This window comes from Onychomys torridus, chromosome 5, assembly GCF_903995425.1.
Source record: "Onychomys torridus chromosome 5, mOncTor1.1, whole genome shotgun sequence".
Lineage (NCBI taxonomy): Eukaryota > Metazoa > Chordata > Mammalia > Rodentia > Cricetidae > Onychomys > Onychomys torridus.
Genome location: NC_050447.1, coordinates 76,425,722 through 76,450,701, shown reverse-complemented (window position 1 = coordinate 76,450,701; position 24,980 = coordinate 76,425,722). Strand labels below are relative to the sequence as shown.

At 38.5% G+C, this 24,980-nt stretch overlaps 1 protein-coding gene across 3 annotated transcripts in view; it reads left to right on the top strand.

Moving 5' to 3' along the window:
* The window catches only part of Nebl (nebulette), a 364,943-nt gene extending 353,057 nt beyond the window's left edge, over window positions 1–11,886 (top strand). For all 3 annotated transcript variants that reach the window (XM_036186869.1, XM_036186870.1, XM_036186871.1), the window contains 2 exons: window positions 5,255–5,361; window positions 7,169–11,886. In XM_036186869.1, the coding sequence (XP_036042762.1) occupies window positions 5,255–5,361; window positions 7,169–7,345 (284 nt within the window). In that variant the 3' untranslated portion in view covers window positions 7,346–11,886. The remainder of the gene's footprint in view (window positions 1–5,254; window positions 5,362–7,168) is intronic.
* Window positions 11,887–24,980: the final 13,094 nt, after the last annotated feature.

The following is a 24,980-nucleotide window of genomic DNA, read 5'->3' as shown; positions in this document are numbered from 1 at the left end:
GTGAGGCCTCATGAGATTTCCCCCATTCACATTTGGATGTTAGCCCATGTTGTTATTACGTAGGTCTTGCATTGAGTTATTAACCTGAATATTTGAAGCCACTCCTTTGATTTTTTGTTTATTTTCCTAAGTTTCAAGAAAAGCATTCATGTAGTGTAAGAGCAATACAGAATGAATACTTTTTAAAAATTCTCATTTGTTTTTACTTCGTTGGTTGCCTTGGGCTTTTAGTGGTGTTTCTCAGAGGCCTAGTAGGATTCCTAAGCTCTTTTAATGCACTAGTTAGAAGGCAGATAACAAAGCTCTACAACTGCACAGGAACTTTCTACTAAGTAATTCAGAGAGGTGAGAAGAATCATGAAGGCATGAGGAGAAACCACAGGGCTGGGAAGCACACTGAGCCTGCAGTGTCTCTTCCTGTGCTCTTGACCCTGCTTGCCAGCCCACACATGCTCTCAGGGCTAAATTGGATGCTTGCTTCCTTACTGCATTCCCAGTAGCTGCTGGTTCCCTTTGAAGGGCAGCTCTGAACAACTGCATACATGAGGATGCATAGTTTTTGTTTTTCCAAAAAGTAGAGAGAGCTATGAAGCAGTGTTGCTAATCCCCATGGGCATGAGCACAGACTGGAACTGTGGTGTATAGACCATGCACTGTAGACTCAGAGATAGCACACTTTCCCTAATGTCCTTTCCTGAAACATTTCCCCCAAATATTTTATGATAGTTGTAGTTAATTCCTTGCATAAAGACTTTAAGTTTATAACTAAATTGTGTAATAGTGGATTGGAATATAGTTTTTCTTCCATGTAAATGGACAGTCATTTTTAAATAATCTTAATTAATGAAGAAATTACTAGTCTAAATGGTGAAAGCAAGTTTGGGTTTTTTTTTTTTTTTTTTTTTTTTTTTTTTGGTCTGCATCATTAATTTATGTATTTAATTGGACATGCCCTACATACATATCCAGAACCATCTCCCTAATTGACTGAAGGGCTGGCTGCCTAGGGCCGTCATGGTTTCAAGAGGGCAATTGTTTTTGTCATTTCTCTATGCCTGGCCTGCCTGGAACTTAGCAGACAGTTGTAATTATTGTTAATTGCTGTAGAGACTTACTATGTGGCAGGCACAGCAGTAAGCTTCCCAGTTACTGATGAGTATTTGCTGAGAGTTGAAGAGAGAAGTGCCCATTCATTGCTTCCAGCTTCCTCTGCTCCCCACAAGAAAATCTCTTTCTTAGCAAGAGTAGGGGCCTGGATATTTATGGTGATTTCATTATTTTTTTCCTCATGGGTAGATTTTGATAATATTCCTAACAACCCTTTGCATTAAATATGAAAATTGAGTTGATAATCTTAACTAGGGCTGTTTTCCAGAAGGAGTTGAGATTTAATCATAGTTTAGTAAGTTTATAGCAATTCCAATCCAAATAGATATCTTGGCAATCTCTCTTTGATGCCGTATCTGGATACTAGGTATAATTTGTAACAATATCATAATATAAATTCACTCAAGAACTATTAAAAAGAATCTCCATTCACCCTAATATCGTTATCACTTGGAGAACATATTACAGGTTTTAATCTTCTAATCATTAAACTTCTTTAAAGATTGATTTCATGCACCATTAGAATGCATTTACCATTTATAAAATATTAAACTCACAACACCCAAGAATTATATCTGCTCATTCCTTTTATTATAAAAATTGACCTGAATAAATAAATCTATTATGGAGATATGCTCAGCCTGATTAAACTAAAATGGCAAACTATTATGGGTTTAATAGCACATGTATTGTATATCTTTTTCTAATAAATTACATAAATTATTCAAAGCAGAATGAAGGCTATGCTGCTGAAATGCCTTCACTCACAGCTCATTTGCTTACAAATACTTTAAATATACAAACATATAGAGAAAGTCACACACATATACATGCCTTTTATTTGTGGGCTTTTTTGTTTGTTTGTTTTTTAAATAGTTTCTCTGTTTTTACCTCTCTTGCATCTTGTACCTCCTGTTTCCTCTCCATATCTCTTGACATCTCCTGCACACACACCTCGATTCTTGCTCCCCTTCCTTTCTTTCCCTGGAAATCCCATCTATACCACCTATCTAGCTATAGGATGTCCAGCTTTTTATTACAACAATCACAGCAAATATATCTTCACACAGTATACAAATATCCAACAATAATGAAACACTGTGCTTGGCTTAGAAACTATGTCTTCTGATTGCCCTAATTAGTGATGAAGATGGTAAAAATCCAATGAATACCATTTTGATATATTTTAACATAGGAGCATGATACATATGAAACTCTTTAGTATTTTTGTTTTATTCTTTGATAGTTTCATATGTATATTTATTTTCAACCTCCCTACCCTTTCTCATTCCTCTCCCTTCTCCCACTGAAACCTTCTTCCCACCAAGTTTCTTTCCTGTTTTCATGTGTGTGCATGTATGCATGCATGATTATGTGTTTGTGTGTGTGTGTGTGTGTGTGTGTGTGTGTGTGTGAGTGAGAGAGAGAGAGAGAGAGAGAGAGAGAGAGAGAGAGAGAGAGAGAGAGAGACTGAGACTCACTGGGCATAAATGAGTTTAATTATGATTATTGCTTGAGTATGAGTTGCAGTTATTTATTGATGCATGGGCAACTTATCAGTGTTATACCATTGGGGAAAATGATACTGTTCCCTAATCAATCATTAACTGCCAATAACCCCTAGTGGAGGGACCTCATGAGCTCCTCTTATCCATGATGAAAGGCTGACTGGCCAAATCTTATTCAGGTCTTATGTAGGTAACCATAACTGCAGTGAGTCCCTTAATGCAATGTCTATATCGTGTCTTTTATCATTTAAATATTAATTTCTTGCAGAATTACATATGTGACTACTATATAAATATATACTAATATAAATATCATTTCAACCCCTCCCTTAATCCATTTCTAATGCCTCCTCTGTCCCTGCTCCACTCTGACCCAACACATAAGAATAAGGGTCCTGAACTGTGAGGTATTGAAGGGGAAGATCAGGGATGAGAAAAATAAAGAAGATAGAAAGCTGGAATCAAGAGGTCTGCATGAGCAGATGACTCCTACTCGAAGCTTATGAAGAAGAACAGTGTCTAATACACCCTTTGCAGGGGGAATGGGACAGAGTCAGCAGAAAGCTGCTACACTATGGAATGGAGTCAGCAGGAAACTAATCAAGTAATATTGCACAACGGGATCATAGGATTTCTCAAGTGTGTCATTGACCAAGCACACAGCAGCCTGGGGACTGATAGCAATAGCCTTTTAGTTGGGGAAAGAGTTAGGTTCCCAGGTACCAAAAACCTTAACCCTTCAAGGCCCTGGCTCCTGTAACACAAATCTTAAAAGGTCTTATTAATAAAAGCAAACCTGGAGTTTTTATTAATATTATTAGTTATAACTTTTTTATTTTTTATTTTTATTAGACATAAAAAGGGGAAATGTGGTGTTACTTTATTTGTGCTGAAATGTGGTGATATTGTATTTATATGTTAATAAAAAGTTTGCTTGGAGATCAGAGGAAATAGCAAGCCATTTTAAGTCAAGCAGTAGTAGCACATGCCCTTAATCCTATCACTTGGCAGGCAGGATTTTTGTGTGTTCAAGGCCACACTAGGGAACAGAGCCAAGTGTGGTGACTCATGCCTTTAATCCCAGTACCAACCATAGAGACCTGGAGGTCTGTACAGACAGGCAGTGACAAGTAAGTGAGGTAGCTGTACTACGAGCCAATGAGAGGTCAGAACAGCAAGGCAATACAAGCCTGGGTAGACAGGAAGTCGTGACACTTGGAAGCTTCGGTGTGGTGAGGTAAGATTAGCTGGTGGCTATTCCTATTTCTCTGATCTCTAAGGCTTTCACCCCTATATTTGGCTCCATGTTTTTTATTTAATAAGACCGCTTAGAAATTCATCTACAGGCTCTAGTCTCATACCACAACTTATCAAATCTGTTCTTGAGCAAGGACACAGAACTAGTGTTCCTTTTGTCCTTTCATCTGGGCCTCTGAGAAAGCTTTGGATTGGCCTACCCCCCAACCCCACTCCCTCTCAAATTTATCATTCTTCTATAATTGCGATTGGTTTACACACACACACACACACACACACACACACACACACACACACACACAGACCATTTAGTGTTATGGTTGACCACAGGATTATATAACCTATCAGAGGGGCTTGTCTCTGAACAAGACTGATCTCCCTCTTTCGACAGCCACTGATGGCCTATAGGTCTTCACCTAGGGTTGGGGCCTTGTGAAATTTCTCCATCTGTATTGGCATGGGGACAGGAGTTATCATTTATGCAGGTCTTGTTTAGACAACGATATTGTTTTATATGCCAGCTTCCCTGGCATGTCTGCATATGCTACACTATGTAGCAGCATATGTCCTGGTCTTCTGGCTCTTATAATGGTTCTGCCCCCTCTTCTGGAGATCTCTGAGCCTTAGGTGTAGGAGTTGTGTTATAGACATACCAGACGAGACAAGGCACCCCATGGTGTGTTTATACAGCTCTTAAATCCTTTCTGCCTCCTCTTCCATGATGTCCCTTGAGTGATGGAGAGGGTAATATAAAAGTAGAGTCAATAATTCTGCCTTCACTTATTAAGTTCTTTTTATTTTCTCATAGTTTTGTAATAACCATGATTTTTTTTGTTTAGTATAGTAATTTTTATTTCATTTATTTTGTTTTACCATTGCATCTATAATAGAGTAATAGAAATATTAAAAACAAAATTAACTGGCATTTTGAGAGCTCTTGGAAGAGGGGGAGTCAATTTTCTTTAATGGTATGATTCCTGGTAGGTATACCACACTCAAGAATAGTAGGGCAGAACAAATTGGACTTGATGGGTTAAAACAAACAAACAAACAACAAAAACAGAAGAAAACTCAAAGTTGGGTTAGAGGAAGGAGTTGGGAAAGAGTATGTGTGGTTATGATTAAAAATAAATTGCATGGGAATTTTTATAGAATTAATAAAAATGTTATCTAAAGAAACATAGTTAACTGCATGGTAAACTAACTTTTAAATTACTTTTCTTAATTTCTAAGATTTGGACTAATCTAGAGATTGTGTGTACTGTTGCCACTCAAATTTCACAGAGCACTGAAGACATTTTGTTGTACTGGCAGTGCTTGAAGTCACTTGGGTTTGAGTGTTTGGAGGTTAACCTGAGGAATCTGTGTGTGTCCCTGTGCAGCACCCGTTCTTCCTGGAGCTTACCAGCAGAGTCATTCCCAAGGCTATGGGTACATGCACCAGACCAGCGTGTCATCCATGAGGTCAATGCAGCATTCACCAAATCTAGTAAGTGCTGATTTCAAACATTCTTGCAATCTGGGAGTATAGCTTGGTGGTAGAGGGTTTGCGTAGACTGTAAGGTTCAGAGTTCAACCCCTAGCACTGGAAAAACAAAATAAGAACCCAACACATTATTATCTGTGTATTTCTTTTAGTGGAAAAAAAAAACATTACAGAGGTAAAGTGATGAGAAACAATGACATTAATAAACATCTTCAAACAATAAAACCAACCAGACATCTACCAGTAGGAGATCTTTTTTTATGCTACTTTTAGGTTACTGTGATAAAACATCATGACCAAAAACAACTTCCAGAAGGAAGAGAGTATTTGAGCTTGTTTTCCAGAGGTATAAGAGTCCATGTCCAGGGCAAGGAGGCATGGTGGCAAGAGCAGGGAGCTAAGAGGTCACATCTCAACTGTAAGAACAAAGCACAAAACTAATCTGGAACTAGGGCAAGTCTATATTCTCTCAAAATCAACTGTAAGTGACATGTTTTTGCTAGCAAGGCCATACCTCTTAAACTTTGCCACAGTTGGAGATCAAATATTCAAATACCTCAGCCTATGGAGAACATTTCTCATTCCAACCATGATTGGAAAGGTCTAGCTATGCTCTTCATCCAGGACTAAGAAGTTACAGGTATGTGATAGTTATGTCAAAGACCTAATCTTCATGTTCATCATAATGGCCTCAGAAGTCTGATGGACATTGGCAAAATAGCTGATGGAAGCTTGAATGTTCTGAACAACAACAACAAAATAGTAAATAGATATTCCAGTTACTCTGATCTGACAGACATTGTAGTCAGGTATTGAAATGCAGCGCTATACCCCCAAATCTGTACAATTACTGCCTGCAATCACTGTATGTCAATTAAAATCAATGAATAACAGTATCCATCAAACATCCCTGTTAGAAGTCTTGGAGTACTCGTTATTCAATTTGAAGTTCAGAATGATGCTTACTTTGTGGTTGGTTATACTTGGTGTTTCATACTGAAATTGCTTCTCACAATACTTAGAAGTAGGTGATGTTCTGTAAGACAGCCAAGTACTTTTAGGTCCCTTGTGTGTCAGCCAGTTGCCTCAGTTTCCTTAATCTATGAATATTTTTGGCTTTGAGATTTACTGAATATTAATATTAGATGAACTCTCAGCCTTGAACTAAAACAAATATAAAAACACAATTTAAATTTTTCACTATAACAAAATTTTCTTTATATGTACATCAAAAATCAGAACATTTCTGTAGGAAATTTATGACACTGTGATCTGAAATATGTAAAATTTAAGTAACTAAATTATTTATTTTATACGTTTTTAAGAAGGAACAAAAATTCTTTGTACTTATTTAGGAAAAGTTCATTTTCTCTGCAAGGGGGAGGAGCCACTGGCAGAGAACCAGTGGACTAAGGGCTTGCTATTAATGGGGTTAATCTCCTGAAGAATGAGGGAACAGGAGAAAATCTGCATTCTCTAAGGCTTCTGGGATTATCTGCACATGGGACCCAGTGTTACTCTTTCAAAGGCTACATTTAGACAAGCACACTTTTATTTATTGTATCTCATTATTGTCTTTTTAAGTTAAGCTACTGTGCCATCTTTTAGGATCTTTGCTTTAATCTTAAATGTTTCCTTGAGATGAACAAAGTTGAGATTTCTAGAATTAGGTAGTACACCTTGTTTACAACTACCCAGAGATAGCAATGCTGTCAAGCCTTCATACTTATCGAGTGTGGTTTATTGGGACCCAGACTTGTAACTGTGACTACTGTGGAATACAACACCCAATCACTTCTTCCTTTCTCAGAGGACCTACAGAGCCATGTACGACTACAGTGCCCAGGATGAAGATGAGGTCTCCTTCCGAGATGGTGACTACATTGTCAATGTGCAGCCCATTGATGACGGCTGGATGTATGGCACCGTGCAGAGAACCGGGAGAACGGGCATGCTCCCAGCAAATTATATTGAGTTTGTGAATTAATTCTTTCTCCTTGCCCTTTGAGCTTTATTCTGATGTATTCTACACCCAATCTTTTTAAAAGATAGAAGATACTTTTCAGATAACTTGGCAATTATTTTACAATAATGTATCCTTACTTTGACAATTAGACACACAGGTACCAGGAAAAGGGAATGACTTTTGGGCTGGAAACAGCAGCATCCATAGTAATTCCTGTAAACAAAACCATTAGGTCTGGAGACCTGGTGCTGCTAATTGTGTTTGTAGTTTCATTTAATTGGCTATTCAACCCTCCTGGGACATGTATTTTTGTAGACTTTAATAGAGATGTTGATTGTCCCTTAAATGTAACAAGTGTATGAAACTTCCTAGCTGTCACTTGGAATCATCTGAAGCCAATTCTCATAGTCCAGCAACACAGCCAATAATCTAAAAACTGTTCAGCTTTTGAATCATTGGGTAATTTTCAATTCAGGTGAGAGTTGCCTAATATAATAAATGGAAAAAGTGGCAGAATGAGTCTGATTACAATCATACTGACTGTAGCCTTAGGAAGCAGGCAGGGAAAATTGCCCTTTTCCTAGGCTCACAAGGATCTAGTTATTTCTCCTGTGTTTCATGGTATAGCCTATCTCCGTTTACATTCTGTGGAGCGGAGCATGTGCTCAGGTCCTCAGAATATCAGGACCAGGTAACTTCACAGCTACTCTGCAAAGGGCAAAGTTCAATGTCATCTGTATTATTTCCCTAGTAGCCTCTATCCTGTTGCATGTGTCATGGGCTTAAGCTTCTGTAACATGGCAGCTGCTTGCCCATCCTTGTTATAAAAGTCAGCAGTGTGGCTGATCTCTCCCTGCCCTTCCTTCTAGCTGTCAGCTCACCAGAAAACATTTTGAAAAGTTGCTTGAGACTTTCTTGCTGTATTAAACTCTAGTTTTGAAAGACTCATGCCTTAGGAAATACACATATACTCTAGTCAATAGGAAATTTATGTATTAACTGGATAGCTCTCACTCACTTAATATCATCATTGACTTGAAAGTGAAGCGAATTCAACAGCATCCCATGTAAGGGGGACTGGACTATACAGTATACTGGGAGAAAACCAAAACACAAAACAGTAAGCAGAAGTTTGCTCCACAGTTAAATGACTTGGTCTTATATTTGGCAATTGGTCTTCAGACTCTGGGATGGAAATACAGCCACTAAGTATGTTCATAAAAAGGATTCCTTTCCCCAGCCTGCTTTTTGTTTTCTAAATCACCTTTGAGATTAGTTAAGAAAGTCAGCAGTGATCAGATCAACAGATGATTTACTAAGGAGGAAATGTGTTGAGTGAGTGTGCAGGGTTTTCATAGTGTCGAAGCCCCAAGTAGAACCATTACTATTTTGTCTTCAGTTTGCTCTGGAGTCTGCAGTTGAAGTTAGTGGATGTTGACGTTTATCACAACTCTGTTTTTCTCATGGTGCCTCTTACTGTGACTCGAAGCAAGGTGGCATTGGTGTGAGATCTGAAACTAAAGAAAGCAGAGTCACAAAACTCTAAGAAGACACTGGGATTGTGGGACTATCTACACAATATGTTCAAGGAAATTAACAAAATACCCACAAGTGAAAAACATTTGAATGAAATGTTTGTGAGGACAAAGCTCCAAGTTGGTTCTTTTAAACCTTTGAAAAGTGAGCCCGTACTTTGGAAAATCAGTAGTTTCATTAGATTTGCCTTAAAGATAAAGTTTTATTACACTGAGCTGTGTTTCTGTGACACTGATAGAAAACTAACTGAGATTTTCCTGGAAAGAGTTTTATAGACTTGTAAATAAACAGCTTACCTAATTTCCTGTCATTTAAATAGCTAGTCATGATTAACCTTCCTGTTTTCATATCTTGAACACACACCTACAAAAACAAACTGCATCTGCAATAATTTTGCAAAAATCTTTCCACTAGTAACAAGGGTGATAAGCTGGCTCATTTATATTATGTGTCTTTATGCTTTCCCAGGCAGACTATGTGTGTGTGTGTGTTCATGATGATTAAAAAAAAAAAGAGTAGTTGTTGATTAAAACTTCAGGCTAAATGCAGGACAGGTATGATTTTTGATAATAGTGTGTGTGCAGGAAGCCCAACAGAAGTCGATTTTGAAATGATGCTTAACATCAGCTAGTCCTCACAAAGTAGCAGCTCAATGATCCATGTTTTTGCCACCCATTCATTTCAAAGTCAGACTTGAATGTGAAAGTCAGTACATATTTGGGAAATCCGTGTCCTAAATGTTGAGCCTTACATAATGTTTGCATAGCAAGATTTTTCTGTTTTAAGTCCTTCAGAATTAAGATCCAATCTGGATTCAATACAGGGCAGTTTTTTTCCAATGCCGACTGAAGCAGAACAAGACATTGCATGCTCTTGAGGTCATGCATTGATAGTCTTGACACTGTTACTAACATTTGTAAGGATGTTACCTATCTCATCAGAAAATTTGTGCATAGATGTGTCATACCCGGGTGCCATCTTTTGAATCATCATTTAAAAAAATGCTATATTCCTCACACACTTTCCACATGCCCCCTCCCCCTTGCAGTTTGGCAGCCAGTATCCCACATGTAACACTGACAGCTATAGATGAATTTAAAAACAAGTCCATTAGAAATCAGGTTAAAGGAACCTAAACACCAGACACAGAGATCATGTATCTGTTTCTAAATGTGATGGTTTCTCAAGCCTGATGGAAGCACAAGAAGCCGCCTGATACACTTCTTCAAGTCTCTGAAGACAAATGTATTTGGTTCATGTTCTTCTTGAGAAAAGTTTAGCAACAGAATATAAAAAGTTGTAAGCTTTTGTATTAGATTAAAAAATATTTCTTGTTCTCTGGAGAACTTTCTATTTCTAACCTGTGACAAAATGAATACTTCATGTCTTCCTTGTGTTTGCACATCTGCAGCACACCAAGTTTGAAATTTTGATCTGGTTGTCATTCCCCATGGAGTCCCTGCATCTTCCCATGTCTCTCAGCCTCCACAGAGCACCCAGGAATGTCTAAGCACAATTTCTACAAGCACCTTGTGTGGGGATGGGTGAGATTATGATAGTCCCTCCCTTGTTAAGGCCCTTTATTTGAAGATGTTGAAGATGCCATTTGGCCAGTTTTACTGTAGTCATTCATTCTAGGTCCTCTCTGTGCTGGGGTTCATAACACTCTAAGAATGCTGGGAAAAAATCTTTTCCACAAATGAGAGCAAGGAACATACCCAGTTTTCAGGTTCCTCCACCTCTAGTGGAATACTTTCAGTGAAGTGATAAAGAAAATAAGTGTGATCTTTAATAACACAGCCCTATATACAGTGGATATAGTTTATACTAATGTTATAATATAGATATATACAAAATAGGTGCCTTTTGATTATACTTGTTTATCATTATGGTCTTGGAAAGGAAAGCAAGCAAGCAAGCTTCTGCATATTCTATAACAATATTTTATGATACACGATTGATATTTTTGTGGTGAGAAGTGGGATGCCCTACCTGAAAGATGTTACAGCTGGTTGAATATTCCTCCTAAATGTTTAGAACTTTAGACAATATTGACTTCTTCCATTTTCTGAAAAGTTGGGATTCTTTTCTTGTGGATTTATATGTAGTTGAGATATATAAGCATTAAGTTTGTTTAGGGTTTAAAATACTTATGGTGAGATAGATTAGTTATATTATGAGGCTGAATTCACTGTGTAAGATGAGCTTTATGGCCTGATTATGTTTATGTTTTAACTGTTTCCTCTGATAATCTGAATGTGGCTACATTGCACTTGTATGGGGTAATACAATGTGGTGATAAAACTTCAGTTAAGTAGGAAGCTATGTAAACTAATTTAAGATGCTAAAATAAAAGGCTCTCTGAAGTATTCTGTGCCCTGCAGGGCCCTTTTCCAGGCAAGTAGCTGTCAATAACTAATGATCAAAAAAAAAAAGTTAAGACATTGTGGGAAACTTCTGTGGTCATCATTCCAGGATGCATAAGACTATTAGAATCCTTGGACCTAGAAGGCTCCCTGGGCAAATGTCCTTCCCAATTGTCTGTGACTTCAGTATATCCACAGGACTCCATATGCTTACTGCGTCTGATACGTGGTATCCTGTTTGCATAGCATACACGTCGCTGTTGTCAACTATTGTTAAAGATGGTTTCCTCTAAAGGAAAGAGAGAAAAACTGCATTGCAGCCTCCTCCCTTCATGTCCGTACAGATGCTAAGCATTTTGGAAGTAGCAACAAGTGTGTAACAGGCATGATATTTGTGGAACTGTTGGCTTTTGACCTGTGATAAAAACAGAAATTTGAATGATGTAGTTTGGCTTCTGTTTGCCTTGAAATATGCACAATTGTGGTTGGTGATTAATTTGTAAAGCTGTGCTAACTTTGAGAACATAATGATTGTGAAAGAAGCAGTAAATGTGTTTTCAATGGGAGGGGAATCACAGACTGATTTAAGGTTATTAGTATAATTTGGCTTTTGTTATGCAAATTGTTAACACCAGCTATTAAAATATATTTTAGTAGAAATGCTTTAATTCATGTTTTTTTCCTCTACACTGTGAACCTTGAAGCCTTGGTGGACCAGAGACACATTGTGATGTCCAGAGGACTAACCTATGCAAATGAGTTCACATATTATTGACATCACAGTAAACATGTGCTAAGAAATTATTTCTCTGCATAACATGCAGCAGTATTGGAATGGCACAGGAAGCCCAGCCTCCCATGCATCACACTGTAGTCGCTCACAATCCCTTCAAGGCCACCAAAACCATTAGCATTTGTGGGAATCTGATTGGTATCTATTGAAATTACTTGAATGATCCTGGGAGGAAGATGACAGACAGGCATCTTGGCTGTGGCTTTCATAGAACTATGTTCTCACATATTCGCCCTTCAGGGTCTTGGTATTCTGTATCCTTTATCTGTATTTGTAAAGCGTTTATGATTCATTAATTTCCTATCAACACATTTGGTTTGCTTAAATAAATACAGGATGTAACAACATTGTTCTACTTCTTGGCTGTCACCATGGTTTCTTGGAGTACAGGTCATTGGGTGCAGGCAGTACATTGTGAGTTCCTTAGGATGACTCGCATCCAGTCACATTAAGGATGTATGAAGGCATAGCTCATTCGTCTTAAAAAGCTGTGCAGAGTGTGCTTTCCTCCCTCAAACTAACACAGTTTTAAGTAATAATAATATGCTTTTTAAACCCACAGTCATTTTGATTTTATACCAAAGTATTGCTGTGATGCATCCTGGCACTTAACTGTTTTCAAAACTAAAATCATCACTAGTCCAGTGTTAGTTAACAACCTGGAGGAGGGAAAGAGCATGGGTGATACTCTGATTTTCCATCTAAGAATAACTCTTTATCATAGATCATGATTGCTTCCTTTATCATAATTGAAAAGCAAGCTAGCTCCTATTTTTGCCCTCATCTACATTTCAATAAATTGAATCTTGGCTTTATTGTTTCATTTTGTAAAGTCTCAAGCATAATCTTCCAAACTGGAAACTGACAAATTTTGTGGACTGACAAATTTAAAACAGGTCAGTCGAGAAGCTTTGCAAATGGCATTGCTCATTGTGTAAGCACCTCTACCAAATCTTTGAATGCTCTGTTTTCTATATTCTGTAAGTATGAATTGAATATCTGGGGTATTATGAATCAAACATACTCATGATATTTGACATTATAAAACAAATAACACAGGTATCTGTTTACGTGAATTTACTGTCCCTTCCTTCCTCCAAGACTTTTAAAAAAAGATTTATTTATTTAGTATACAGAAGAGGGTGCCAGATCTCATTACAGATGGTTGTAAGCCACCATGTGGTTGCTGGGAATTGAACTCAGGACCTCTGGAAGAGCAGTTGGTGCTCTTAACCTCTGAGCCATCTCTCCAGCCCCCTCCAAGATTTTTTTATTTCATGATTATAATTGTACTCTTTGAAATCTGGGCCACAGAGGAAATGAATAATTGTCCTAGAATAATTTAGGTTTCAAATGTCTTACGCTTATAAGTTTATTATTCTAATTTTAAAACTTGTGAAGGTAATTGAAATTAATTTAAGAGTTGAGATGTGGCTGAGCACTGCATGCTTACCAAAACAAACTTCTCTAAAAATATTCAGATATAATATACTGGAAAATAGATGAAAGAAAAAATGGCATTATTTTCTTTTTGTAATCTGCTTCTGCTATACACAAAGAGTTTTGTCATGGCAGAAAACTGGATCAAGTCCAAGGGTGAGCTTCAACTTTTTTTTCTGTAGTTCTAAGCAAAATCCTTTGGCCTTTGTCTATTGTATTTTTATTTGTGAGCAGTAGAAGTCTGATGGAAAGGGCACAGTGAAAGAATGGACTCAAAGACTCAAAGTTAATAATAGAACAAAGGGCCCAGTTGCTGATTCAGGTTTATATCATGGCGTTTTGATCTTTGCAGCTTTTCAGTAGCCTAAAATAGAGTAATGAGTGAAATGTGAACATCTGTTACTTCACTTCGGAAAGGGAGGATGCCTCTGCCTTCTTCCATCAGTTCTGAGAATGCTCTCTCAGTGGAGTGGTTTCTGACACCTGCTAGTCACACTTTTCTTCTTTTTCCAGGATGGTTGCTGACCAAAGACACATGTTCCAGATTGGTGCTCATCCTATGTGGGTTACCACATTCTGTCCAATGGGAACTCAGGTCTCTGTCCCCAGCTGATTAGATTAAGGTGACCCTGGAGGGCTGTCCAAGAACCTTTGTCCACCCATCAGGGATAAGAGTGGCAATCTGTTTAGATATCCAAAATATGCCCGATTTTAAACTCTGATAGACAGAGAAGGTGGTTCACTGGTTATATTATTGAAAACTGTTAGATATAGAAGTCAGGAGAAAGCATAACCTGTGGATGAGTGAAAAGTATGGATGAGGAAAACCACAAAGAGAGGAAAGATACAGGGGACAGACAGGGCAAGAATTAGAGAGGTGGTGGCAGGAACCGTAGAGCAATCGGCAGAATGGATTCTTGTTCATGGTAGCCACTGTTTAGGAGAACTGATCTCTGATACTGGGGCCTTGCCCAGGCTCCATTTGATCCACAAGAAGTCAGGCCATTTTCTCCCTATATGTCTGTTTGAGGCAAATCCTGTGTTTCTTTCTGTGGTGCACATAAGCTTTTTATTCTTTGGGATGAGTTCCAGGTGTACCTCCCTGCCTTATCACAGGTGTTTGATGAAAGCCTTTACATAGGTCCTTTGTCACAGACTAAAGGCTCATATCTGGCAAATGGGGTGACAGGCCAGCACATACTAAATGATGGTAAGATACACTTGGTGTCCTCCCAAATGAAACACTAAGTAGCAAATGAGACATTATTATCACCAGTTGAATGTCATATGGATTGATGTTAAATTTTATTCTCTTTCAACTTTTTTGTCCTTAAATTTTATTGTATCTCAACTTTAATTTGTGTTATATTTTCAATAGTCTACTGAAAATCAACTTATTTTTCTTCATGTTTGTTTGAACCAAAGTCTCACTATACAGCGCAGGTTGGCTTGGAAATTATAGGAGCTGCAGTACATTCTCCAAATTCGTTATCTTCCTGTCTCCATTTCCCAAGTGTGGGGGATTATAGGTGTGTTTGCCACCATTCTAGGTTGAAAAATCACTTTAGTAGTTAAAATATGTTTTCCTATGCCTTGTGAAAGGTATCAGTAATTAATACCAAAATAAATTTAACTTTATTATAGTCTAAGGCAAGGTTTGGGGGAGTTAGGGAATACCAGTGATTTTTTCCCCTTTATTTGTTCTCTTGAATTGATTAATTTTGTTTTGACAATTTCCTGCATGTGTGTGGCACATTCAGTTTACTCTTACCCTCAGCCCCCTTATCCCGTCTTTCACTCTGGTCATTCCTCTCCTATCTTTTAGGTCCTTTCCCCAGAGACATACCCTTTTTGGTTTGTTTGTTTGTTTTTTGTGGCTCACTGTTTTTAACCTAGATAGTCTGTGTGGCCACGGGTTCATAACTGTCCATCAGAGACTGGTGGGCTCACTGCTTGGCACACAACTGAATACAGTAACTCCCTGCCAGTAGCAGGAAATCAGCAGGAAAGGATTAAGATTCCATGAGATCCTCCCCATCTATGATTGGCTGTCAGCAGGCTCCATTTTTTGCAGGTCCAGTGCAGGTAACTGTGACTGCTGTGAAATCATGTTTTCCCTGGCTGTGCCATGCCCTGAAGACAGCATTTCTCCCTGCCATCCTACTCTTACATTCTTTCCATTCTCTCTTCCACAAGATGAAGATGTTCTCTGAGACTTAGATGGGATTGTATAAAGAGCCTCTTTTTCTAAGCATCTTAAGCAGCCACTTCACTGCACAGAGAAGTTTCTCTGATTAACCATTACAGTAGCATTTGTCTATTGGTATTAACAATTTAGGCTACAGTTTAGTGCCATGTGAATTTAGCTAAACAAATGTGGCAAGGTCCCTCTTCAGGCCTATGACTCTGCAGCCATGGGGTTTTGACTGGGTTTACAGTACCGTGCAAACATTCCCTCCAATGGAGTGACCTTAGATTTCATCCATGAGCAGAAGTAGTTGGTTACCTCCATAACAGCTCTACCACTATCACTACTTTCTAAGATGCTTGACAAAGTGTGGAATGGCTGGGGTCAGCTATAGGATTGAAGCTGAACTTAATACATGGCAGACATTTATTAAGAAATCAATCTTCCATAACTACTGATGACAGCTCTTGATTAGAGGGGAAGTAGTAACTGTAACTTATTCATTCAGCATTAGCTTCTTTAGAGTTCAGTGTATTCAAGGCACAGAGAAAAGGGACTTTCTCTCCAACCATTAAGGTTGATAGCAGAGGACTGAAACCAAACAACTAACTACATATTTCTGTAATTTTGATTACTTAATTACAGATTAAAAGACAGTGAAAGGGAAACCCAAAACACTGTAAAAAAAAGGGTGAAGTGTAGAGTGCAGGGAGGGTTTGACCTGAACTCTGAAAGCTGTGTGAAGAGCTGACAGTTGAAATCCTTTGCAGCACTGGGCATATGGGGAGATTCAGTCTCCAGCGGACAGTAGCAGAGATGTACCAGCCTCCTCTCAAATTTTAAAAAAACGATGGCACATCATTCTCACATTTAATAAAATGAAGTCTTTGATGATAAGACGATGCTGTGTGAACTTGTGTGCTCACATAACCTTTATCACTCGAGTTATGACTCCTTCCACTTACAGAAGACTCAGCAAGGTGTTGGGTTAACTGTAAATAAAGCTTCACAGTGTGGTGTACCTTCTTGGCGTAATCAGTTATTACGTGGGTTTTCCTGTGTTCCCACTAGTGCCCCCGGGCCAAGGTTTTGGAAAGTATGTGTCCACTGGACCTCATCTAGTATTGTCTGCAGTACAAGCACTGATTATCATGTACTCTGCCTTGTTTTAGAATTCACGGATTCTGAGACTGTCATTCATATCCAACACACAGTGTGAGTTATGAATGGCACTTAAATGGGCAATGCAGGGGAAAATTATTCACAATTTGAGAAAGTTGTTGATGTTTATTTAGACTACCACCTTCCTCTAAGGTAGGACGTAGTCTTTTTTTTTTTTTTTTTTTTTAAATTCTAGCAAGAATGTTGAATATACATCTCCTTTAAAAGCCTGACGAGGTACTTGCATATTATAGGTTGTTACATCTGAAATCATTGATTGGCCATATTTGATTCCCTTAATCAATGCCTAATGAGAACAGCTATTGGTATTTATACACATTTCTTGGCATGTACATTTGTCTTTTAGAAAGAACTTTTGGCTTCCAATATTGTGGCACATAAAGTGATTTATGGGCCTCTACACCTTTGGTGTTTATGGAAAAGTAGCTCTAACTTTGAAGTGTCCTGTTCGTATTGGAACAGCCAGTTCCATTTAAGTTTTAAAAAATGTTTTTAAATTGAAGTAGAATTACATTAATATTTTCATACAATGTATTTTTATCATGATTTTTCCCCTCCCCTGACTCCTCTCAGATCCTCCCCACCTCCTTTCCTTGTTGCACTGAAGTCTGCCTGGAGCAGGGAGGAAAATGATTGCTCGTCTACACAGGCCTTTCTTGTGCAGTAGCAGACTGTCATCACCAAAGGGAGAGATCCCAGGAAGCCAACTGCCGTTGATGAGCTGAATCTCAGTGAGGACAGTTAGAGAGTTCTGATGGTGTCCAGACACTCAGAGTATAGTTAGAAAGTCAGGGTCCAATTTCCTTGGAGATTTTGCAACTCACTGCAAGTTGAAATCATACAGAAGCATCAGGATACTGACAGGTAGTTGGATCATGTTTTTCTGTATGAGGGATCTCACCACATGGACCTGGGACCCAGTCAAGTATCATGGGATACAGGTGTCTTAGTTTGGGATTTTATTGCCATGAAGAAATTCCATGACCACAACAACTCTTTAAAAGAAGACATTTAATTGGGGTTAGCTTACAGTTTCAGAGGTTCAGTCCATTATTATTATGGCAGGAAGCATTGTGGCATGCATCAGAAAAATAACTGAGAGTCCTACATCTTTCAGGCAACAGGAAGTTGACTGACACACTCAGCGGTATCCTGAGCATAAGAAGCCTCAAAGCTGACCCTCACAGTAACACACTTCCTCCAACAAAGCCATACCCACTCCAACAAAGCCATATCTCCTAAAAGGGCCACTCCTTATGAGATTTTGGTGGCCAATTGTATTCAAACCACCACAACAGGCAAAGCCATCACTGTCAGGAGGAATCCTTGAGGTTCAATACTGATGGAGGGAGGGCCCAGGGAGCTCCTTCTTTTAATTTTTGGCTGATGTGGGCTGAAGTTTGGTAATTTTCCACTGGCCATGAGCATGGTCTAGGAGATATTTTTTCTTGTGTGCTATTATTTTTGATTTGGCTTTGTAGGTCAGTGGGCAATCAGCTTAGCCTAAGAATGGTTGAGTTTTTCCATGGCTGTTGATGCCATCATCTTGAGCAAACACCCTGGTCTTTTGATTTAGTCTGAGACTCATGGGTCTCAGAAGGCTGAGGGATGTTAGCTACTTGAGCTGCTGCAAAGGCACAGGGATGAGGGAAGAGAAATACATACCAGCTCCAATGAACAACAGGTCAATTTCTCCTTATATTATGGCCTTGAACAAAACGTTAAAAAAGTTATCAGCATAATTACGTCTAGAGTTCAGTAGAATCCTTGCCAAAGGCGAAAGCAGCACTGGGGACAGACACAACATGAAGACAGAGATTCCAAGTCTCTCCATTCCATTTTAATCGCCAGTCAGATTTTAGCACATCCAAGTGTAGGTTCTGTGGTTTTAGCAAAAGAGATCTTCAAGTTTTTGTGAAGTAATGTAGGCAGTTGTTATCATAACTTACACATAGAGGCTGCTGTCTACTGCAAATAAAGGAATAAAACCTTCATTTACATCAATGCTAGGGAGAAACTATCTTCATTGTCTAAGCTTTAATGAGACAGCTTTGATATGATATTATTCCCATGCTGAATGATTGCTTTACTGTGAATTGATGGATGATGGCTTTTTATGGTGGAGGAATGCTTTATCAATTTGCTTCTCGTGGCTGTGGCTGTGATAAACATTACCACCAAAAGCAGCTTCGGGAGGGAAGTGTGCATTGGGCTTTCACTTTCATGTTACAGTTCATCTGTGGGGGACCTCCAACGCTAGATCTCAGGCAGGAACCTGGAGGCAGGAAGCGAAGCAGAGAACACAGAGGAACACTGCTTACTGGCTTACTCTCCATGGTTTGCTCAATTACTTTTCTTATACAGCCCTAGAGATGGCACCATCTGCAGTGGGCAACAGAGACTGTGATGATGGTCTTGATCACCAACTTGACTGGATGAAGAAACTTTTAGGAGATTAGAGAATCATACTGCTGGGTATGTCTGTGAGGGTGCTTGGAGGATGGTTGGCATGTGGAATAGCAATGAGGGAGAAAAACCTACCCTGAATGTGGGCAAAACTGTCCAACAGACTGAGTTCTGGCATGGAAGGAGGAAGAAACCAGTGGGCAAAAGCAAACTCCGTTTTTTTCATAATCAATTTGTGTCTAGTGCTGTGGTCATTGTCTGTGGCCACCAGACTGCAGCTTATTCAGAATTTCAAAGTGAGCTTGCACTAGCAACTCCCCATGGGGGCTCTAGGCGTTCAGCGCTGGCCTGTGGTTGCATCACTTCTCTCTCTTGTTTTAAGGCTTTCCAGCTTCATGCACTGAGCAGCTACAGGGTTTGCTGGCTCTTTAGAATATGAATTTCGCATAATCAGTATAGTCATTATGGGTCTATCTAGCCTCCAACTGTAGAAACCAATCTAATCAATTCCTATTTGTAATTACACATATTCTAGTGGTTCTGTTTCAGACACTACAAACTAATATAAAGACCAGAAGTGGTCCTCCATGAAAGGTGCTCATGTTATGAAAGAGAATTTCTTTCCATTTCATCCTTTCTGGAATCATTAATTGGCCAGTAGGGAGTGGTTATTAAAAACCTACATGTTCATTAAGAACAGATTAAATATTAATTGTCAGCCAAGTACAATGAGATGATAAAAAAGCATGTGAAGGCTTTTGGTCATTTGGTGAGAGGAGGATTTGTACAGAGTGGATTATATCACAGATTGGAATATATATTAATATGCTCAGTTTAAACTGATAGGGAGATCTGGTAGATTTTTTTTTTATATATTGTACTTTGTAAATTATCATTTAGGTGCTATTAACTTCAGAAGGTGAAGATTAGTGGTACATGTCGACCTTTAAAAATGCATAGCTAATTGGATCACTGATAGTAAAACATGAATGGATTTAATTATCTGAAAGTGACACAAGAGGGCAGCTGTGTTCTATTTCTGAGTACTGTTTGCTGCAGCATATTAGGAGCAAACTGAATGTGTGCATAATTAGAATGATAAATTCTGATTACAAAGAATTTTTTTATGATATGGATGTAATAAAAGTATTTAATTAGAACCCAGTTAATTCTGCTTTATGCCCCTCGAATCCTTACTGACAATAATGAAATTAATGTTCTACTGATTAGCCTTACAGTAGTGCTTGCCTTTACCCTGAGTTTCTATCAATGGCTTGGAAGTCATTTGACTGACCTGGAAATGGAGTTGGAGGTTTAATGGAGGTACTCACAAAGTGCTGGGTAGTCTGGTCTAGCAGATCCTGGGTGCTAAAGTATGCAGAGCCTAAACAAGGGATGCCTAACATGCTCCGGGTCTGAGCCATGTCCTCTTTAGGTGACTGTATACAGTATGGTGGGGATCTGGGGAAGAATTTTGCTTCAACAAAGACCAGGAGTGGAGCTGTGATGTATTTCCATGCTTCAATAAGGATGCTATTGGCTTGGACAAGATGCATAAGTTCTGTAGAAATGGGCAGCCATTGACCTTACAGAGCCTCCCCCAAAGTATATGTAGTTAGATAGTTGTTATTTACTTCATTTCCATAGGTATTTTATTACTTCAATGTGATGTTTCAGTTGATGATGGGTACAAACAAGCATACAAGGTCTCCTGTCAAGCCCTAATTCACCAGGGAAGATGGCTTGGCATGGGTGTGGGCTAAATACTAACTTAGGTCAAAGGACCCAGTATGTCCCTAGGAAGCAGCTTCTTTGGCTATGGAGGCATTTGTTCAAACAACAGTTTAGCATGCTGATTTGAAAAGTTCCTACAGACACCAGCAGAGCTGGAAACAGACTCTGCAGACACAGTTGGGGTTGTGGTAGACAGTGTGGGAGACTTCACAGTGAGAAAGGACAGTGGAACCAAGGCTGGAAGTAAGGATAGTTCAGACTGGAAGGTGGGGTGGCTTAGCAATTCAAGAGTTGATTGTGGGACCATTCACCCAGCACAATGGGACAAAAGAGCATGTCCTTGGGTCTGAGGGTTAGTTCCAATTCAAATGCCAAGGAGAAAAAAAAATCAGAAGTTGAAGTTCAAAGACAACAAGTTCAGAAGTTCTAGCTGAGGATTCAGAATGATGAGTCTGGCACATGGGGGTCATCTGATGAAATAGAACAGACAAGTGCCAAAAAGTGACCCAGGGGAGCCAGGAAAAGCATCCAGACCAGAGAAAATCATGAATCAGGATGTTATTGTTGATCACACTCCAAGAGGTAGATTGCTTTTGTGTTGGATTAAAATGGTCTTCCTGGCCATGACAAGGACTTTTTACAGCTTCTGGTCCCCTCAAGTCCCAGAGTTCCAACATGATAGTGTGGACTATATGACAGAGAATTGTTGCCGAAAATTGATGGAAAGGGGGAGCCAGCTTTAATTCACGTCATGAGGTCATGTCTCCAGGTACAGCCAAGTTTCATCCCAGGGTGTTGAAGGAATGCAGATATGTAATCAGGGAGTTGCCGCTGGTGATCTTTGAAAAATCATGTCCTACAAGAGGACACGAGCACTGATGACAAGTGAGTCACAAGCTTTCCTGGAGGGAGGGCTCTGGCAACGATGGACGAAACATTTGGTCAACGTTTGGTCCAGTTATGGAATGAATCCTAAGCAGATGTCTCATGAGCACAGTGAAAGGAATGTGTTGACTGCTGGAAGATGTGGAGTCACTAAGGGTACAGCATTCCAAAGGAGCCTCATCTTCTGTGACAGGATGTTATAGAGCTGGTGGAGCACATGCCGGATGCAAGGCAGGTGTTCTGTGAAAATGTGTGGCAAAATATGATGCATTTAAATATCACTACAGAAAAGGGAGCTACATATACATGGTAATGAAGGAATTCTTCTATGTCTGGGAATCATTTGGAAACTCTGTACTCAGACTGGAAGAAAGAAAGTCAGCTGACAGTGACATTTGGGAAGGGCCTGTATTGCCTCTTCTAGATGCTATAGTGTCTAGGAAGACAAGGGGAAACATAAATATGAAATTAAGGTTGACCAGCACACAGAGGTGCGTAGCATGAAATGATTTCCATGAAGTTCAAAGATGAAGAATGAAGAAAATGATCATTTTATATACGTGTGTGTGTGTGTGTGTGCGCGTGCGTGCGCGTGTGCGTGTGTGTGTGTGTGTGTGTGTGTGTGTGTGTGTACAGAGAATAGCTTGCTTGAATAGACATTTCCTTTCATTATAAGGATCCAGGGATCAAACTTGGGTCACTGGGCTTGTGACAAGTACCTTTACCCATTGATGCCAGCTTGAGCCCCCCCCCCCCACTTTTTGTCCTTGATTTTTAACTTCTTAGTCTGGAAACGCAGAATCTATAAAACCATAAAAGTGGATACCCCACCTGCAAGGGGCAGATGACTTTAGTTACAAGAACAACCAATTCTCAGCATAAGTCTGGCAGGTAAATTAAAAGATTTTTCTAAGCAACACAAAAGACTAGATCTAAGTGGAGAACCTTGTCCTGGATGGGAAGATTAGGCATTAGAAGTATCTTAATTTCTCCATATTTGATTACAAGTTTAATAGGCCCTAAATAAATCATGAAGAATTGTTCTCTGGACCTAGCAAAATAGCTTCTGAGTGAATCTAGAAACATAAACAATAAGAATGGAAATTTATTGCATGTATATTTAAAAGTTAATGGTTATAAAGATACTGTAAATCATCAGAGAATGGATTGATAAATGGGTAAAAAAAGTTAATTTTAAAACATATCCATTTTTTAAAGAATCAAGTTAGAGAGTTTTTAAATACCATTCACTAAAAATAAACATCAGAACAAAGCATAAATATTTAAATGTTCAAAATAAAGAGAATAAGACAAGTATTTGAAAAATTTGGAATGAAGAATTACCAATCTTATTGGAATGGGACCAACCCAAAGACCAGAAAAGGGCCATTGATTTGAATATAAACCTTATTTTAAAGTATTTTTGAATTAATCTTTAGTTTTGGAGTAATTATAGATTTGCATTAATTTAATTTAGTTTCCCACACTCTTGCAGAACCTGAATAAAATACACCAACCAGGGAGCTACACTGACTCAGTCAAGATACTGAGGATGCCACCATCACAAGGGGATTCATGTTGCCCCTGCCTTGCTCCTGTCCTCCTTTCTCCCCCCTTAACCCTTGATAATAGCTTATCTTTCTTCTGTTAATTTTGTAATTGCAATAATGCTACATAAATAAAAGTATTCATTCAGCAGCCTTTGTAATTGTTTATTTTCATTCAGTGTGATTCACTAGAGATTCATCAAGTCATGATGTGTGTCAACACATCACTCTTTTTTATGGCTGAGTAGTATTCCATGATATGAATTTATCTTATCATGTAAGAATTCACGTACTGAAAGGCATATGAAATTTTCTGGGTTTTAACTATTTTAAATAAAGCTTCTCTATGGGATAAATGCCTAAAAATGTAATTGTTAGTCTGTATGATAGTTGTAATTTTAATTTTTAGAAAGCTGTCAAGTAGTTTTATGCATTTATACCATTTTATATTCCCTTCAGCACTAATGAATAACCTAATTTCTTTGCAGATTCACTAAATGTTTTGTATTGTCACTACTTTTTAATCAGCTGTTCTAATAGATGTCTAGCAATTTCTCAGTCATAGTTTAAATTTGCATTTTCTTGTGATACCAAATTTGGTTTCATACGCTTATCTGCCTGTCATAGTTTTTGTCAACTTGACACACACTGAGACATACCTTGGAAGAGGTCATCTTAACTGAGGTATTGCCTCACCAGATTTGTCTGTGGGGCATTTTATTGATTGCTGATTGATGTGGGAGGGACAGCCCACTCTGGGCAGTATCATCCCTGTGCAGTTGGGCCCGGGCTGTATATGAAAGATAACCGAGCAAGCCAGGGGATACCAGCCAGTAAGTACTTTTTATCCATGAATCTGCTTCAGTTCCTGCCTCCTGCTTAAGTGATTGCCCTGGCTTTTCTTGACAGTGGACTATAACCTTTACATCAAACAAACCCTTTCTTTTTCTAAGCTGTTTGGTCATGGTGTTTATCACAGACAATAGAGAGCAAATCAGGACACTGCCATAGTTCATCTTAGTTTGTAAAATTTCTAGGCATGACTTTGAATAATTGTCTGATTGGGCTGTTGTTTGCTATATGTATGTGTGTATAACAATATTCATATATTCTACATAATATATAATATGCATAATACAAAATGTATAACATATTCTACACAATACATCTATAATACACATATTCTATACAATATATAGTATGTATTATCATATATATTCCATACGATACATAATATATATACATATATTACATACATACTCCTTATTAAATAAATGATGTGCATATATTTTCTGGTGATATATTATTGTTCATTAGTCTTTTAACAGGCAATTTATAGAATGAAAAATTTTAACCTTGATGACATACAGTTCATCATTTTTAAATATTCTGGATTTTTTTGGGGAACAAATATAAAAATTCTGTCCGCCTTTAGATCTCAAAGATTTCTCCCATTGCTTCTTTCTAGATGTTTTATTGTTTTAAAATTTATATTTTGCTTTAAATTACTAGTTCATCTCTGAGTTGGTTTGGGGGTAAGATGTGAGGTTTAGGTCAAAATTCTTTGTTTTCCTTGTGG